The sequence below is a fragment of the Bufo bufo genome, chromosome 8, assembly GCF_905171765.1.
Source record: "Bufo bufo chromosome 8, aBufBuf1.1, whole genome shotgun sequence".
NCBI lineage: Eukaryota > Metazoa > Chordata > Amphibia > Anura > Bufonidae > Bufo > Bufo bufo.
Window position 1 is genome coordinate 23,632,825 of NC_053396.1, and position 16,884 is coordinate 23,649,708.

At 45.7% G+C, this 16,884-nt stretch overlaps 1 protein-coding gene across 1 annotated transcript in view; it reads left to right on the forward strand.

The window, feature by feature from the left end:
• Positions 1 to 16,884, forward strand: part of ATP2B3 (ATPase plasma membrane Ca2+ transporting 3) — a 201,986-nt gene that overhangs the window by 173,084 nt on the left and 12,018 nt on the right. Inside the window, exons 14-21 of the mRNA XM_040442396.1 lie at positions 178 to 265; positions 3,617 to 3,723; positions 6,288 to 6,479; positions 7,541 to 7,754; positions 7,847 to 8,058; positions 9,066 to 9,173; positions 9,771 to 9,953; positions 16,284 to 16,397. Of these exons, the coding sequence (XP_040298330.1) occupies positions 178 to 265; positions 3,617 to 3,723; positions 6,288 to 6,479; positions 7,541 to 7,754; positions 7,847 to 8,058; positions 9,066 to 9,173; positions 9,771 to 9,953; positions 16,284 to 16,397 (1,218 nt within the window). The remainder of the gene's footprint in view (positions 1 to 177; positions 266 to 3,616; positions 3,724 to 6,287; positions 6,480 to 7,540; positions 7,755 to 7,846; positions 8,059 to 9,065; positions 9,174 to 9,770; positions 9,954 to 16,283; positions 16,398 to 16,884) is intronic.

Below are 16,884 nucleotides of genomic sequence, written 5' to 3' on the forward strand. Positions count from 1 at the left end.
CCTGCAACAGTAAGAAAACGCCCTGTGAGCTATCCTAAAGAGAAAGCTGCAGCAGTAAGGGCATGCCCCAGAGAAAGGACACCCCCCACCACCGGGCTGCCAGCCTGAAATAAATCTAGCACAGCAATTGGAGCAATGAATGGGGAGATCTCCTGACATATGATTTGCTTTTCTTAGATAGAACAGGAACGCCTGGATAAAATCTGGCCAAAGTTACGGGTCCTGGCCCGGTCTTCACCAACTGACAAACACACCCTGGTAAAAGGTACGTAGTCATTACATTTTTGCATCTTAAAAAAAAAATTGTTCTTCTGAAATTACTGTTGTTAGATTACAAAACGTGGTCAATTTTGTTTCTACAAACAGCGCCACTGTTCAGCTCAGACTATAAGTGGTATTGCAGCTCATTCCCATTTAAATCAAACGAAGACAAAGTGGAGCTGTGGCATGAAAAAAAAAGTAGAAATAGCCAAAAATCTGATATATTTCTTAAATGCCAATTTATGGATTCTTGCATTTTTGTGCAACTGTAAGCAAATAGAATAGTTTAGAATGAATGATTATGAAGTATTACTCTCATCATGCTCACTACTTTGCTTTCTTTAGGGTCCTGTATAAGCAAACGTTTTGCAACAGTGACATCTAGTGGTAATAGGCGGTACTACAATTTTTGGATAACTCAAATAAGCTCAAAAGTATATCAGGCTCACGACTAGGGTGGCCACTTGCAGAACCTCAAAAAGGAAGACATTACACCCCGAAAAAGAGGACATAGTACCTGGGACAGTGGCGCCACAATAGTTCTATATATAATACTATAGCATGCACAATACTACATTATACAGATACGATTATGAACAGAATGTAAACATTATACCAGCATGCTCCATATCACTATATACAAGAAGATGTATAACTTATACCAGCTGTACATATATAATTATATACAAGAGATACCCAGGTTATACTAGCATGCTCCATATCACTATATACAAGATGTATAACCTATACCAGCTGTACATATATAATTATATACAGGAGATGCCCAGGTTATACCAGCTGAACATATATAATCCTATACAGGAGATGCCTAGGTTATACCAGCATGGTCCATATCACTATATTCAAGAATATGTTATACGGTATAACATCTTCTTGTATATAGTGATAAATATATCTGTGTGGGCTAGAGGCAGGCTGGGCTCTGTGTGTGCTGGAGGCCGGCTGGGCTAAGTGTGGGCTGAAGGCAGCCTGGGCTCAGTGTGGGCTAGAGGCAGCCTGGGCTCAGTGTGGGCTGGAGGCAGGCTGGGCTCAGTGTGGACTGGAGGCAGGCTAGGCTCAGTGTGGACTGGAGGCAGGCTGGGCTCAGTGTGTGCTGGAGGCAGGCTGGGCTCAGTGTGTGCTGGAGGCAGGCTGGGCTCAGTGTGTGCTGAAGGCAGGCTGGGCTCAGTGTGTGCTGCAGGCAGGCTGGGCTCAGTGTGTGCTGGAGGCAGGCTGGGCTCAGTGTGTGCTGGAGGCAGGCTCGGGTCAGTGTGGGCTGGAGGCAGGCTGGGCTCAGTGTGGACTGGAGGCAGGCTGGGCTCAGTGTGGGCTGGAGGCAGACTGGGCTCAGTGTGGGCTGGAGGCAGGCTGGGCTCTGTGTGGGCTGGAGGCAGGCTGGGCTCAGTGTGGGCTGGAGGCAGGCTGGGCTCAGTGTGGGCTGGAGGCAGGCTCGGGTCAGTGTGGGCTGGAGGCAGGCTAGGCTCAGTGTGGGCTGGAGGCAGGCTGGGCTCTGTGTGGGCTGGAGGCAGGCTGGGCTCAGTGTGGGCTGGAGGCAGGCTGGGCTCAGTGTGGGCTGGAGGCAGGCTCGGGTCAGTGTGGGCTGGAGGCAGGCTGGGCTCAGTGTGGACTGGAGGCAGGCTGGGCTCAGTGTGGGCTGGAGGCAGACTGGGCTCAGTGTGGGCTGGAGGCAGGCTGGGCTCTGTGTGGGCTGGAGGCAGGCTGGGCTCAGTGTGGGCTGGAGGCAGGCTGGGCTCAGTGTGGGCTGGAGGCAGGCTGGGCTCAGTGTGGGCTGGAGGCAGGCTGGGCTCAGTGTGGGCTGGAGGCAGGCTGGGCTCAGTGTGGGCTGGAGGCAGGCTGGGCTCAGTGTGGGCTGGAGACAGGTTGGGCTCATTGTGGGCTGGAGACAGGCTCGGCTCAGTGTGTGCTGGAGGCAGGCTGGGCTCTGTGTGTGCTGGAGGCAGGCTCGGCTCAGTGTGGGCTGAGGCAGGCTGGGCTCTTTGTGGGCTGGAGGCAAGCTGGGCTCAGCCCACACTGAGCCCAGCCTGCCTCCAGCCCACACTGAGCCCAGCCTGCCTCCAGCCCACACTGAGCCCAGCCTGCCTCCAGCCCACACTGAGCCCAGCCTGCCTCCCGCCCACACTGAGCCCCGCCTGCCTCCAGCCCACACAGACCCCAGCCTGCCTCCAGCACACACTGAGCCCAGCTGGGCTCAGTGTGGGCTGGAGACAGGATGGGCTCAGTGTGGGCTGGAGACAGGCTGGGCTCAGTGTGGGCTGGCGGCAGGCTGGGCTCAGTGTGGGCTGGAGACAGGCTGGGCTCAGTGTGGGCTGGAGACAGGCTGGGCTCAGTGTGGGCTGGAGACAGGCTGGGCTCAGTGTGGGCTGGCGGCAGGCTGGGCTCAGTGTGGGCTGGAGACAGGCTGGGCTCAGTGTGGGCTGGCGGCTGGCTGAATCGAGGGAGGCTGGCTGAGCTGAGTGCCTGAGAGTTCTTTTGCCTGGACCTGGCTGGCTGGCGAGGGTAGTTTCAACAGTCGGGTTAGTGTCTGAGAGTGACTGAGGGTGTACACTGTACTGTAGTCTGTAAAGACTCTGTAGATAGAAAGTTGGCAGTGTGGCAGTGGCGGTACCCGCGGTCTCTCTGCGTCCCGCGCTCCTCTGTTACCGCCTGTAAAAACCAGAATTGGCCGTTGCTGCATGCAGCAGCTGCAGCGCTGATGGCGTTGTGATGTCACGATACAGCGCACTGTGATCTGGACGTGCTGCCAGGCCCTGCCTCCTGTCGGGGACACTTAAAGTGACCATGTCTGAGCCGGAGGCCGCTGGCTGTCAGCTTAACCACAAAAAAGGAGGATTTCTGGCCTTGCGCCGGACGGAGGACCAGGAGTCTAAAAACCGGACTGTCCGGCTTAAAACGGGACGTCTGGCATCCCTACTTACGACTAATGGTTTAGATACAACAGCAGCACGTTAGGTAATATGTATTTTACATGTATGTCTGCAGTAGTTTCCAAAATACTGATATAAACAGCACCTGGTTGGACCCCCATAGATCAGGCGCCTATCTTGTATGTTATGGATAGGGAATTGGAGCAACTCCAGTGGAGAGCAACTGCAAAGAATGTCACTTGATCCGGAGGATCAGACACGTCCATGAATTACACAGAAAGCCTATCATTTTTAATAGAAAAAGGTGCATTGCTTAATTTCCCCTGTGGCAGTGCTTTCTGGAATTTGACCACTTACTGACAGGTTCTCCCATCAGGCGATCACTAGGGATTCATTGTTGAGTGGGAACTGTGAAACAAATGACAAATATCAATGTTTTCTGTGAATTATTTCTTGTATTTAATTTTTAGGCATAATTGACAGCACAATTTGTGAGCAACGTCAAGTGGTGGCAGTGACAGGAGATGGCACTAATGATGGCCCAGCTCTTAAAAAAGCAGATGTTGGCTTTGCAATGGTAGCTATATCTATCTATCTATCTATCTATCTATCTATCTATCTATCTATCTATCTATCTCATATCTATCTATCTATCTATCTGCAGCGACCAGGCTGCAGGGGTGTGTGTGTGTGGGTGGCCTGATGGGTGGCTGGAGGCCTGGTTATGTGCCTGGTTATGTGCCGCATAGCCTATAAGTCATTTTTAGACAGTTATCTCTACAGGGCTTTCCCTACATCTCCTTCTCTCATCTGGCTTGTTTATTGAAGTTGTTCTGGCCCTGGTCCAGGACTATCTATCTATCATATTTTTCTCTTTTTAATATGCATCTAGGTTTTCCAGGAGGAAAATTAGAAAATATTTTTCATCAGACCTTAAATCAGACCCCCAAATTAGACCCCAATCTTCATCATACCTCAGATCAGACCACCATATCAGACCTCATATGAAAACCCCTATATCAGATCTCAGATCAGACCCCACCCCCATATCAGACCCCCCATATCAGACCTCAGATCAGGTGCCCATATCAGACCTCAGATCGGAAACCAAATTTCTGACCAAAAATAACTAAATGGACTTACCTCTCTGGACAGTGGGGCCCCTCTGCACAGCCAGATGATTTTCCTGCACTCACCACTCTCTGTTCTTCTCCAGGCCTGTGCTGCACTGACATCGCACAGCATCAGGTCAGGTCATAGTGTGCCCATTACGTCCTGACAGTATACACAGTGCCTGGAATAGAATAGGGAGCGATGAGTACAGCCAGCACAAGCAGCGCTACATTCACCGCTCCCCAAGCTTACCGCATAATGGAAGTGCTCACTAGTATTCGCTTTATAAGACGCACTGCCATTTATAACGGTGCAAAAATGCAGTATCAATCAATCTATCTATCTATCTATCTATCTATCTATCTATCTATCTATCCCTCTAATATTACTAAACAGCTGCTTGTTTCAGGCTGGGAGGCAGCTTGCCTTTTCAGAAAGCTTCTCCCACTGCTCTGTTTGCACTGGAGGCAGGGGCGGATTAAGTGGCCCAAAGGCCCGGGGCTGTTTCCCAAGCATGAGTCCCACAGTATACCCTTCCCCCACCCCCCAGCCATAGCGCTAAAGACATATTTAGATAGACATTAAATTCCAAACTTTCACACATACAGGAGAATACAGAACAACATACCTGTTACATCCAGTGATGTCTCCTCACACCGCTGTGATGTAACAGGTATCTTACTTTCCTCAAGACATCTTACTTTCCTCAATTTTCGTCTTGCCAGTTCCCGGCGTGGCCAGTCGTTATAATGTCATCGAGCTCATCTGTGCGTCACTGTACATCCTCATAGGCTTCAAGCTACCCCACCATAGTATTCAAACACGGGGAACCGGGCAAAACACCCAGGGCCCAAGCCCCAGGAATATTAATGGGTGTTTTGGGCGGCCATGGGCCTCTCAGCAGCATCAGGCCCTGGGCGGTCACCCCAAACGACCCTATTGTAACCCACCATTGACCGGAGATAAGTTGTTCAGGCACCGGAACTACACAGCTCAGTCTATTGTGTAGTGGACAGAGCTGGGTACTGCTGCCCTGCTTCCATCCACAGCCCTATGGACGGAGCTATGTAGTTAAGGCACCTTCTAGCACAGGCACTACTCATGAACAGCTGATCGGTGGGTTGTGGGGGGTTGGACCAACATAGAGGTAGACAACCTCATAAGGAAGGAAAACTATACAAAAATATCAATGTCTCATGAAGTCAAAACATCCCAGAAATGGTTGATACCAGGGGGGCAGCAATTAGGGGTGCAGAGATAGTAGTTGCACCCGGGACCCTGGTGGCTTAGGGGACTAAAAGATCCCAATAGAAGACACCAAAAATGGTACATGGTAGGTGGGGGTTCCTGGGGCTTAGGAGCTTCTACTTACAGCCTAAGGGTCCATTCACACATCCGCAAAATGGGTCCGGATCCGTTTCGCAACGTTGTGGAACGGACCTGTACCCATTCATTTTCAATGGGGCTGCAAAAGATGCGGACAGCACACAGTGTGCTGTCCGCACTTCCGTTCCGCAAAATAATAGAACATGTCCTATTCTTGTCCACAGACAAGAAAAGGCCTTTCTTTTTAAAGTGCCGGCCGTGTGCGGTCCGCAAAATGCAAAACGCACATGGCCGGTGTCCGTGTTTTGTGGAATCCGCAATTTGCGGACCGCAAAACACTTGCGGACGTGTGAATGGACCCTTAGATCAGGGGTGCACCTAGCCTTTCTGCTGCCTGAGATGAAAACTGAAACGGCACCCCCTCTCCCCATGCCAATTTCTTAACCTAACCCCTTTGCCACAATAAAAAAGCGCTCATTGCCCATGGCCCTTCCGCTGCCCCCCTCTTGCCCCTATCTGGTGCTGCCTGAGGCGATCGCCTCACCTGGCTTTATTGGTGGTGCACCCCTGCCTTAAATCATATATGGAGATAAATGGTAGGAAACAACTTACTAAAGCCGTCCATATTTCAGACTCTGACTGGATCCTTCGAGCGCTCCGATCATTTACATTCCGTTTTTGTGTATTTTATTCCCTCCCTAGGGATTGGCCGGCACAGATGTGGCCAAGGAAGCCTCAGATATTATCTTAACGGACGACAACTTCTCCAGCATAGTCAAAGCCGTCATGTGGGGCCGCAACGTGTATGACAGCATTTCCAAATTTCTTCAGTTCCAGCTGACGGTCAATGTGGTAGCGGTGATTGTGGCATTTACTGGGGCCTGCATCACTCAGGTTAGTATGGACTGCAGCTACAGGGGCTGCCGACTTAGGCCTTAGTATATGAGGAGACCTGAAGGACCCTCTACCACACAAGAAGAATATTATAAATGGCACATGGCAAGTGGGAGCCCAGTTGCAGATTTTAGGTTATGCCTCAAGTTACGCCACCTGTCTAGAAGCAAGTTTCGTAATTTTAGCGCCATACAAACCAGATCCAGTCTAACCTAACCAAGACGGTATGATGATTGCTTTATTATAAGAGCTGGCATAGCTATGGAGGTAAGGGTTGTTGGGATAACAAAAGGCTTGGAAGGCCAATAGGGCAGAGATGGGATGTCCTGTTATACTATGTTTTCCAATAAATTAGCAGCTTTGCATGCCTTTTATGCCTTTGTATAGGCCTCTAAAAGGAATAGTATAGAGTTTAAGGGCTGCATGGGAGAGATGGCAAGGCCTGAGCAGCTTTTTTGCAGGACTTCACAAAATATTGAAAAGGCGCTCCCATGGACAGCAGAAAGGGGGTGAGTTTTGGCAAATGTACATAGATACATGCGTGGTAGTATTGTATTGAATGGTACAGAATAGTTCTCATAAGGGTTATCCCTCAAATGCTACATAATCTGCACTATGATTTATATTAGAACAAAAATATCAGGGATTTTTTCCAAAAACACCCTGGTTTGTAGGCTGTGTCAAGTATTGAAGCTTAGCCCCATACAAGCAACTGGGACAGGAAACTAGACAGGAAAACAGATCCTTAAAACTTTTTTCTAGTTTCTAAATATTAATGACCTATCCCAGGACCAGTAGGGGTCCGACACCCAGCACCCCTATCGGTCCACTGTTTTCAGCAGCTAGCATAGCCACTACACAGTGGATGGAGCTTTCTGCTTCAATGTTGCTGGTGGCTGCCAAAAATAGCTGATTGGTGTGGGAGCCGATTGTTGAACCCCCCACTGATTTGATATTGATGACCTACCCTGAGGATAAGTCATCAATATCTAGAAGCAAAAAAAAACTTTAAAGTAATAAAACTATATTAGATCACATTATACTTCTCTTTCCATATGTAGGACTCACCATTAAAAGCAGTACAGATGCTCTGGGTCAACCTTATTATGGACACCTTTGCTTCACTGGCTCTAGCAACAGAACCCCCTACAGAATCATTGCTCCTACGCAAACCTTACGGCCGAAACAAGCCCCTTATATCTCGCACTATGATGAAAAACATTCTCGGTCATGCAGTCTACCAGCTCGTCATCATCTTTACGTTGTTATTCGCTGGTAGGTATCTTAAGAGCTTCACTCAACCCTGGGGTTATGACTGCAGAATTTGGGAGCTGATGGTTTGTTTGTTTTTTCGGTCTCTTCTCCAGGTGAAATCTTCTTCGACATCGACAGCGGCAGAAACGCCCCTTTGCACTCGCCACCTTCTGAACATTACACCATCATTTTTAACACCTTTGTCATGATGCAGCTGTTTAATGAAATTAACGCCCGTAAAATCCATGGAGAGAGGAATGTTTTTGACGGTATTTTTGCCAATCCAATTTTCTGTAGCATAGTGCTGGGCACGTTCGCAGTCCAGGTGAGGAAATGCGAATTCAGAGCCAATTTCAGAGTCGTTGATGAATCTTTAAAAGCAAATTTCTGACATGTCACAGAGACACTGATGGGCTGGTAGAAGTTGGGACCACCACTGATTCCTAGAGGAAATTGGTAGTAGTACCATGGTACCATACTCAAACCCACTGGTGTTTGTTGGAGGTTTCCAACACATACGGTAGCCTCTTATGGAAATACAATATAGCTCCAGTTTGGATTTATACTTTTAGGTCTCCATGCAAAAGAAGCCCTCCAGAGCTAAACTGATTTCCTATAGTTCAATATTGTAGGTATCTCATGTGCCACAATGGTCCTCTTCAGGAGGAAAAAGACCAGTATACATATAACATAAAAGAACTGACAATCTGCCACTGGAAAAGTAGTCTAGATCAAAATGTCAAATACCAAATTCCCACCACTAACATCTTGAAAAGGTCTGTCTTTATTCTTATTAATGCAGAGCCGGACGCTTTTAACGTCAGTTGACAAAGGCTTTGCATGGGCCGAAATGCGTCCTGCTTCCCGTTACATACATTAATAAAAGCAAAAAACATTCATTCAAGACATGTCAGGAATTCTGTATTTGACTGACTTTTGTTTTGGAACTTTCTATAAGCATGACACTAACGGTGGAGTGTCGACCATTCTGGGAAGTAACGTAGATCAAGAGGTGGTCTTCTTGTCTTTTTCGAGGGGTTTACTATGACTTGATTTTATAAAATGAGACACATAAATTCTTAGCACAAATGGTCAATACTGTTCATGTAGATCCTTTTGGACCACATAACTCCAAACAGTCCAGATTTTTATAGGGCTATCCCACAAAAGGAGCGACAAAGAGGTGGGGTTGAGTAGAACTGCATATAAAGGGACATTTTTGGGCAGGTTTGAGGGGGAAAGAAGGGATTAAAATGTTCTAATTTATGTTTAACATTTTATAAGGTATGCTACATTAAAACTATTACTTTTTATCCTTCTGTTGTGTTTTAGATTTTGATTGTCCAGTTCGGAGGGAAGCCCTTTAGCTGTTCACCCTTAAACACTCAGCAGTGGCTCTGGTGTCTTTTTGTGGGAGTGGGAGAACTTGTTTGGGGGCAGGTGAGATAAAACTTTTTGATTGTCATTCCCTCCCATTGCAAGATGTACTGTACTCATAGACATTAGATAGGTATCGGACGGCCAACTCACCCAGTAACATACATTATAGGCTTGGCCTAGTAGGGACGATACTGTAAGCTGCTGTCAGACACTTGTGGCACTACTTATGTCTCAGGGCAATAATGATATTGAAAACCTTGCTTTGTCCTGAAGGCAGCAATAGGGCCAAGGTCTCCTAGGCCTCGTTGGCTGAATGGTAGATGGATCCCAGAGCCTTTGGGCATGGGCTGTGAGAACTGGTTGTGTCCCAACAAAAAGTTCAAGACCTTGGCAGCAAAATAATTGCCCTAAGATTCTTTTTTAGAGGGGTGGTCTTGTACTGGACCTTATAGAAGCAGTGCCCAATCATTCTATTAGAACCTGGGTCCGTCAGACATGTCTAATCTTTGTACATATATACCATTTTCTCAAGCTCTAAACTGACTTTTCTAATACTTTCAAAGCAATAACCCTTGAAACATGAATTTTTTTAAATCTCATTTTCGGTAGGACCTGTTCACATAAGACCATAACATCTAGATGGCTTCTCTCTTCTAGCTCATTTCCACCGTTCCCACCAGCCATCTGAAATGTTTGAAGGAAGCAGGGCATGGGCCTGGTAAAGATGAAATAACAGATGAGGAGATGGCTGAGGATGAAGAAGAAATTGACCATGCTGAACGAGAGCTTAGAAGAGGTCAGATCCTTTGGTTCCGTGGACTGAACCGAATCCAAACACAGGTATGGTTTTTTTCATTAGCTATCTCTGTAGGCCAATGATGATCACCAGCTAAAGAGAAAGATCTCAGGGCACCGTCGTAGTGCATGCTTAGCTAATGATCTGATGACAATGCCTGAAGGACAAATCTGTGCATGCATTATTAATCTGAATGTTTTTACATTTCTCTTCTATTCAGAATGACCAGCAAGGAGAGCAAGACAGTGATTAGATAACACAAAACCAAACTCTTCCCATCTATACCTTTCCAAGGGAATCTATCATAACTTGAATATGTTAGAAATGTCTTCTGAAGTTCAGTGGGACAATTCTGTAATAATAGGGGACACATGAATACAGAAAAAACATATAGGCCATAATGTGGAACACAATAGTGGTGTAAATTGAAGCCCCTGGGCAAAATCTATATTCAGAACCCCCACCTACCACGTTCCATTTATAATATTGTTGACTTGTTGCAAAGGGGCCTTTGAGCATTAGGACTATTTAAATGGGGTTTTCCCCAGTATTAGCATTTATCCTCTACTCACAGGATAGGGGATGTGTCTGAACCGCGAGGGTCCAACCAATGGAACCCCCACCAATAACGAGGACAAGGGTCTTGTGTTTCACCATATAAATGGAGCAGTGGACAGTCTGTTCCATTCATTTCGATAGGATTATTGGAGACAACCGAGCACTTGTAGTTATCTCCGACAGCCTCATAGAGAATGAATGAAGTGAATGCCCGACTGCTGCCTATCTCATACGAGGGGAAACGGAACTCCTGCTCTTGTGATTGGTGGGGGTCCCAGCAGTTAAACTCCCACCAATCAGATACTTATTCCCTGTCTGCTCCATTCAGCTGCCAGAGATTGCCTAATACAACCCTTCAGCAATATCTGGGCAGTCCCATAGAGTTGACTGCAGCGGCCATGGATATATGGAACCATCGCTCCATGTAAATGGGTGGAATACAGGCCCCAGCTCTATGATTGGCGGTGACCCTAGCGATCAAATCAGAGACTCATCTGCTATTCTCTGGATAGAAAGCCTGAGGATAGGGGTGAATGTGGCTCATAAGAAAACCTCTTTAAGTAGACGAAACTCTACAAATTATCCAAGGGCTTCATATATTATGGGAACCTTCCTCTCTCTGGGACAATGGTTTCAGTCTATACATTTGGTCAGTTATGGTAATCCCATCAGGAATATAGAAGGTCTTCCATTTAGATGTGATCTTGTGTCTACTAGCAGCAAGTGATTCATTGGTCAAGTTAATTTGGGGTCAGGAAACCAGGAAATAGTGGTGGTGGTGCAAAGCCCCATCCATGTACCCTCCCTAGATGGAGATCTAACACCCTATGATAGATTCCCTTTCGTCACCAAACTGTGTTTTACCAAAGAAAAAAATGTATATTTGTATTTTTGTCATTTTACCAATGGAAGTGAGGTACTGAAAACTTCTGGTAGATCCCACTAACCAGTGTTAAAGAAAAACTAACCATAAAAAAAGCTTAAAAAATATCCCAAAAATTCTTCCTCTTAGTCTACTTATTTCCTTTGATCCAATTTTGCATCAAATTGCAATGAACTCTGAGAAATACCTAAAGAGATTTTCTCAGCTCAGCCATGTCCGCCATCCTCCTCTACATGTCCTCTGTTTGGCTGTAGGACAACTGGATGCAGCAGGAGCCCCCCCCCCCCCTCTACCATGTCTACAATAGGACATATAGATTGGTAACCACCCCTCCTGTAATTAATTCCCATCCCTTCAGCCTTTTTCCAGGCAAAAATTGTACAAATCAGCAGGAGATTAATTCCTGTGCACTCTGCAGGATTTCTACAGGACTGTTTGTTTCAGGAACCTGCATAAAATCCCGCAGATTGATAAATCATGGGTAGGGGGGGGTAAGATTTTCTCCTCGTTACATCAACACCTCTCAACTGTCCCAGATCTGTCAAAGCAGTACTGGATATCGGCGACTGTATTTGTGTCCTGAGGACACAGCTCCCTGCTCCACCATTCTTCGGCCAGTGTGCTCCCCAGCAGCAGGTGCAATGTGGTGACGTCCTCATGACTGCTGAGCCGAGAGGGAGAATGGAGAGCATCCAGGCTGGAAATCATCTTCCTCCTAGTGCGCTCTCTTGCTCAGCCCAGCAGGCGTGATGACGTCACTTCATTGCACCTGCTGCTGGGGGAGAGCAAGATATCTTATGCTCTGTACATGGAGGGAAACCCAAGGTCAACCATTCAGTGGATCTGTGGCCCTTCGATCAGAATAACCTCACCCTACCAGGGCTACAAATGGACATCTTAAAGGGAATCTGTCCCCAAAAATGAACTGTTAAACCAGGTTCCTGCAAAGTCATCCCCAAGCAGAAGAGGCAGAGAAGCAGGAGGAGCAAGGGTGCACAGAGTGGTTTGGGCCCACCCTTAGTGCACGCAACTGCTCATTTGCATATGGATTAAAGTATTTTTCTCCGGAATGAAGTAAGGCATCACTAAGTAAAAAGGTATCATTACATACATCTGAGCTAGCCCTGCAAATCATTGAGCCCACTGGTGGACTGCTAGAAGCTGGAACTCCCATCTATTCCTAGAGCAAATTGGAAGTGGTACCATAGAACCATACTCAAACCCATTGGTGTTTGTTGGAGGTTTCCAACACATAGCCTCTTATGGACATAAATTACATGCCTGGTTTAACAATGAATTTCCTGGTGTTAGACCCCCTTTAAGGTTTATATGACCTAGAAGTTTCTTCATATGTCTCTCAGGTTCTCCATAAAATCCAGTCCTGCAGTCCTAGGAACAAGGAACCTGCTAAAAATATATTGATATATCACATTCTGATGCTTGTATGGCAACAATATTAGTTTTATTGTAGGTGAAGGCTCTAGTGTTGGATGAGAATATCAACATGTGGGTAATCAGTTGGAAAATGAATATGTTTTCTGAAATTTGAGTTGAAAACTTGGGGTAAAAAGGTCTATCAAAGGTAACATGGCCATTTTCTTCCAAAAACAGTGCTACGCCTGCCCACAGGTTGCGTGTGGTATTGCGGCTGATCCTCATTTACTTTAAAGGCTATGTACACCACAATGTTTTTTGTTTTTTTACAGGGGTTAAAATCAGTCTGTTTGAAAAAATGTCACTTTGTGTTTTCTTTGGATATCGTCATCGGAAGGCCCACGTGTAGCTCTTATCTCTTGACCTCATAAATGCTTATTTAAGCCAAGAGCTACACATGAGCTGTCAGATGATGGGACCAGGAAGGGATACTCTGCAAATAGATTGATATTTAAACCTTGTAGCTCAGAGACTGTTGAGCATTTTTAATAAAGACCAATTTAAAAAATAGATTTTTAGCCCAAAATGACTAAAATGCAATCATAAAAAAAATGCCCTGAAGGTGTACATAGCCTTTAAGAGAGCTGAGCCACAATATGTGGGCAGATGTGGTGCAGTTTCGGCTATGTTTTTCTAATACTGTACAACCCCTTTAGTGCCCAGTAAGGTTCTTCGTGTAAGAGCTTAGAACATAGGCCAGGACAACAAAATGGCATAAAGTATAAGATGGGACCCAATGTTCTTGTAGAAGAAGATTTCAGGTTGGGTGATGTTTCTTTTTGAATATGTGGACCACTAATTTTTGTCTTCCAATGTACTGTGATATACTGTACCTTTGGTGTATAGAGTTGAAGATAAACGATTCTAGTTGAGCTATATCATTTCACATAATTTATTGTTATATTTTCATGACACTGTTTAGAAAAAAAGAAAAAAACATACATGAAAACAAATCTTTAAACAAATACCAAAAACCTGTTTTGCCTGGACGTGGTCCACTTGCCCACCTCCCAAAACCCTTACCTTCCTAGCGTATTGCATTGATCACAAGGCCTCTGTAAACCAAATTACCCCTCTTTTAGATTTTAAAACATCTAGTAGAGTGTGAATACATGAAAATCGGGTGGTTCCTCATACAAGTAAGTACATTTTGGGGTTGGTTTGGGATTTACCCACCTATCATCTTTTTTGCCTGGGGGCTCAGTTTCCATAAGCACTGCCTGTGACATGGACAGTATAGCTGACAAAAAGATTGTGGTCACACCATTCAGTGCCTGCCCGGTTCAACATAACTACCAGAATCTAGATGGGTTTCCGAAAGTAGTTTGGAGGCTTTCCGCCATTGTCTAACTTGCCAAAATGAAGGTTGGGATCTCCTTTGTTGTCATTGGAAAATAAATTGTTCTCATTTGCACTAATTTGGTACACACATGACTCAATGGGAATGCTAAAGCAAATTTTTGAGATAAATAATGTAGAACAAAAGTAGAAAACGGCGGCACTACTAGACAGGCAAGAATAACCCCAAAAGACGGTGAGACTCCGACCAATCAGCCTCTGAGCAACCTCTTCAGTGGTGTGCAGCATTCGGAGACACAGGTCCAATAAATGCAGTAATAAGAGAAAGGAGATGCGGCACTCACCAAGTTGCGAAAACAATTTCAGGCTTTATTCCTTCATGTGTGAACAACAGACAAGCAGGGGAGCAGAGCAAGCCATTCACTGAGGGTCGGCGGTGATGGCCGTTTCGCGCTGGACGTCTCTGCGCACTAGACATGCTACAAATAGGCGTCGCCTCAACCATCCCCATAGTGACGACAGGACGCTTCGTGCATAGACAGAAACAAAGTAAGACCACATCAAAGAGGAGGACACATGTGTACAAGAGCATAACGATACATGCAGTCACTAATATAGCCAAAACAAATATGACAAATAACGAATGAGAAAAACGAGCACAAACAAGTAGTTGGAATGCGGGCCAGTAGCTACAGTTTTTATGATCCCCCGTGCCTCCCGCTGCAGCAAGAGGCGGTGGCGATCACCACCCCTAGGGATGGGTCCCATAGCCTCTATGCCCGCAAAAGATCCCCACCATGTACGACACAGACATGTTCCACAAGGCGGGGAGAACCTCGGCCGGTTCTAACCGAACAGAGATGTTCATGTACCCGCTCAAAAAGTGGTCTGATGGTTTTCCCATTATAAAACTTTTTACATTCACAGACTATGGCGTACACTACATAAGGTGTACGACAGGTGATAAACTCCCTCACTTTATATACAACGCCTCCCAGATGCAGAATCTTACTCTGTGAGTTACGGGGACAAAAGGAGCAAGTCCCACATTTGTAATTACCCACTGGCTAGTCGAGCGCGAAACGGCCGTCACCGCCGACCCTCAGTAAATGGCTTGCTCCGCTCCCCTGCTTGTCTGTTGTTCACACATGAAGGAATAAAGCCTGAAATTGTTTTCGCAACTTTGTGAGTGCCGCATCTTCTTTCTCTTATTACTGCAAATTTTTGAGATGGCACAATGCCACCATAAGACTGACAACCACAGTGTTCCCTTACAGTACATAGTACCCGTTATAACAGGCAGCTATACCCCCATAAGGTTGCAGTTTCCTCAGATGACCTCAGTGCGCTCATCACAGTGGGAGCCAACGTGCCTCGACAACTACATGGCTCTCATAAGAGACAACCCTAGTCCATCCATAATGTAAATAAATAGCCAAGCGCTTTACTCAGTCCCATGGAGATTGAATGGATCGGTAGTGTGCCTGTGTGGCCATCACTCCATACAAATGGAGGACATAGATCATGGGGGTTCCAGAAGTTAATTAATGAATCTGCAACTGGGAGATTGCACACTGTCCAATCGGCGTTGCCAGTGTCACACTATGCATGGGCACCCCCACACACATTGGTAACACTATGTTGGCAATGCTTTCATGGCCAAAACTTCTGGTAGGAATTAAAGAGGAATGGCACAACATAGAGTTATAGATTAGATACTAAGGAATCGTTATTGCATGGGGAATGAAAGTACGTAGTTAGAGGTTTTCTATAGATAAACTCACGTACATGACTAAGCCTCAGTCATAATTGACCAAAGCATCACTATAACATGGTGTTTCATTTTTGAATATATGAATATGATTATAATGCATAAAAATTAGTGCAACCAAGAAAAATGGTGTTTCCTCTAACAACTGATGAGATTCCACCTTACATTGTGGCCATTAGGAAATGAAAGTCGCCATGGGCAAAGCTACTGTTTTCTTAAAAAAATGGGAAAAAAAACATGAAAAAAAAATGTCACTGTGCTGAGATGGTCAAAGTTGGATACGGGACTGAGACCTTCACAAGCATTGTTCACATCCTACATGGTATACAATGGTTAATAGCGATCTCTATTTTCTCAACTGTGCCCAAAGAAGCAAGATTTCAAATGATAAGAAAGAAAAAAAACACTATCTCATTTTCTCTCCCACAGATGGAGGTAGTGAGTACCTTCAAGAGAAGCGGTTCATTTCAGGGTGCTGTGCGTCGGCGTTCATCGGTCCTCAGCCAGCTCCATGATGTAACAAACATTTCTACTCCCACTCACGTAATTCTCTCCGCTGCCAATACCACCAGCACTGCTGGGAGTGAGTGCGATTTCCTTACTGCTCATCAGTAACTTTTTATTACACCCACCCTTAGACAATGTTATTTTATCTTCTTTTTTGCAGTCTTGCATTTTCTGCTCACTGTGATTTTCCTTTTATTTCTCGCTTTGTTTGGTCTTTTTCCAGTCAAGATGGTGTATTATTTCCAAAGCCATATTCTCCTTTATTCCTGAGGGGTTCTCCGGGATTAGAAAAAAGGGGTCAGATTTTTTAAAATCTAGAAACAGCACTACTCTTATTCGTGGGCTTTGTCTCGTACTGCAGCTTAGTCCGACTGAAATAAGCATAGCTGAACTGTAATACTAGCCGCAACCCATGGATAATAGTGGCGCTGCTTCTAACAACAAAAAAAATTATCATTTTTTTTCGAATCCCGGACGAGCCCCCAAAAATATTTGGTGTGCGTACAGTGCCATGCTTCTATTT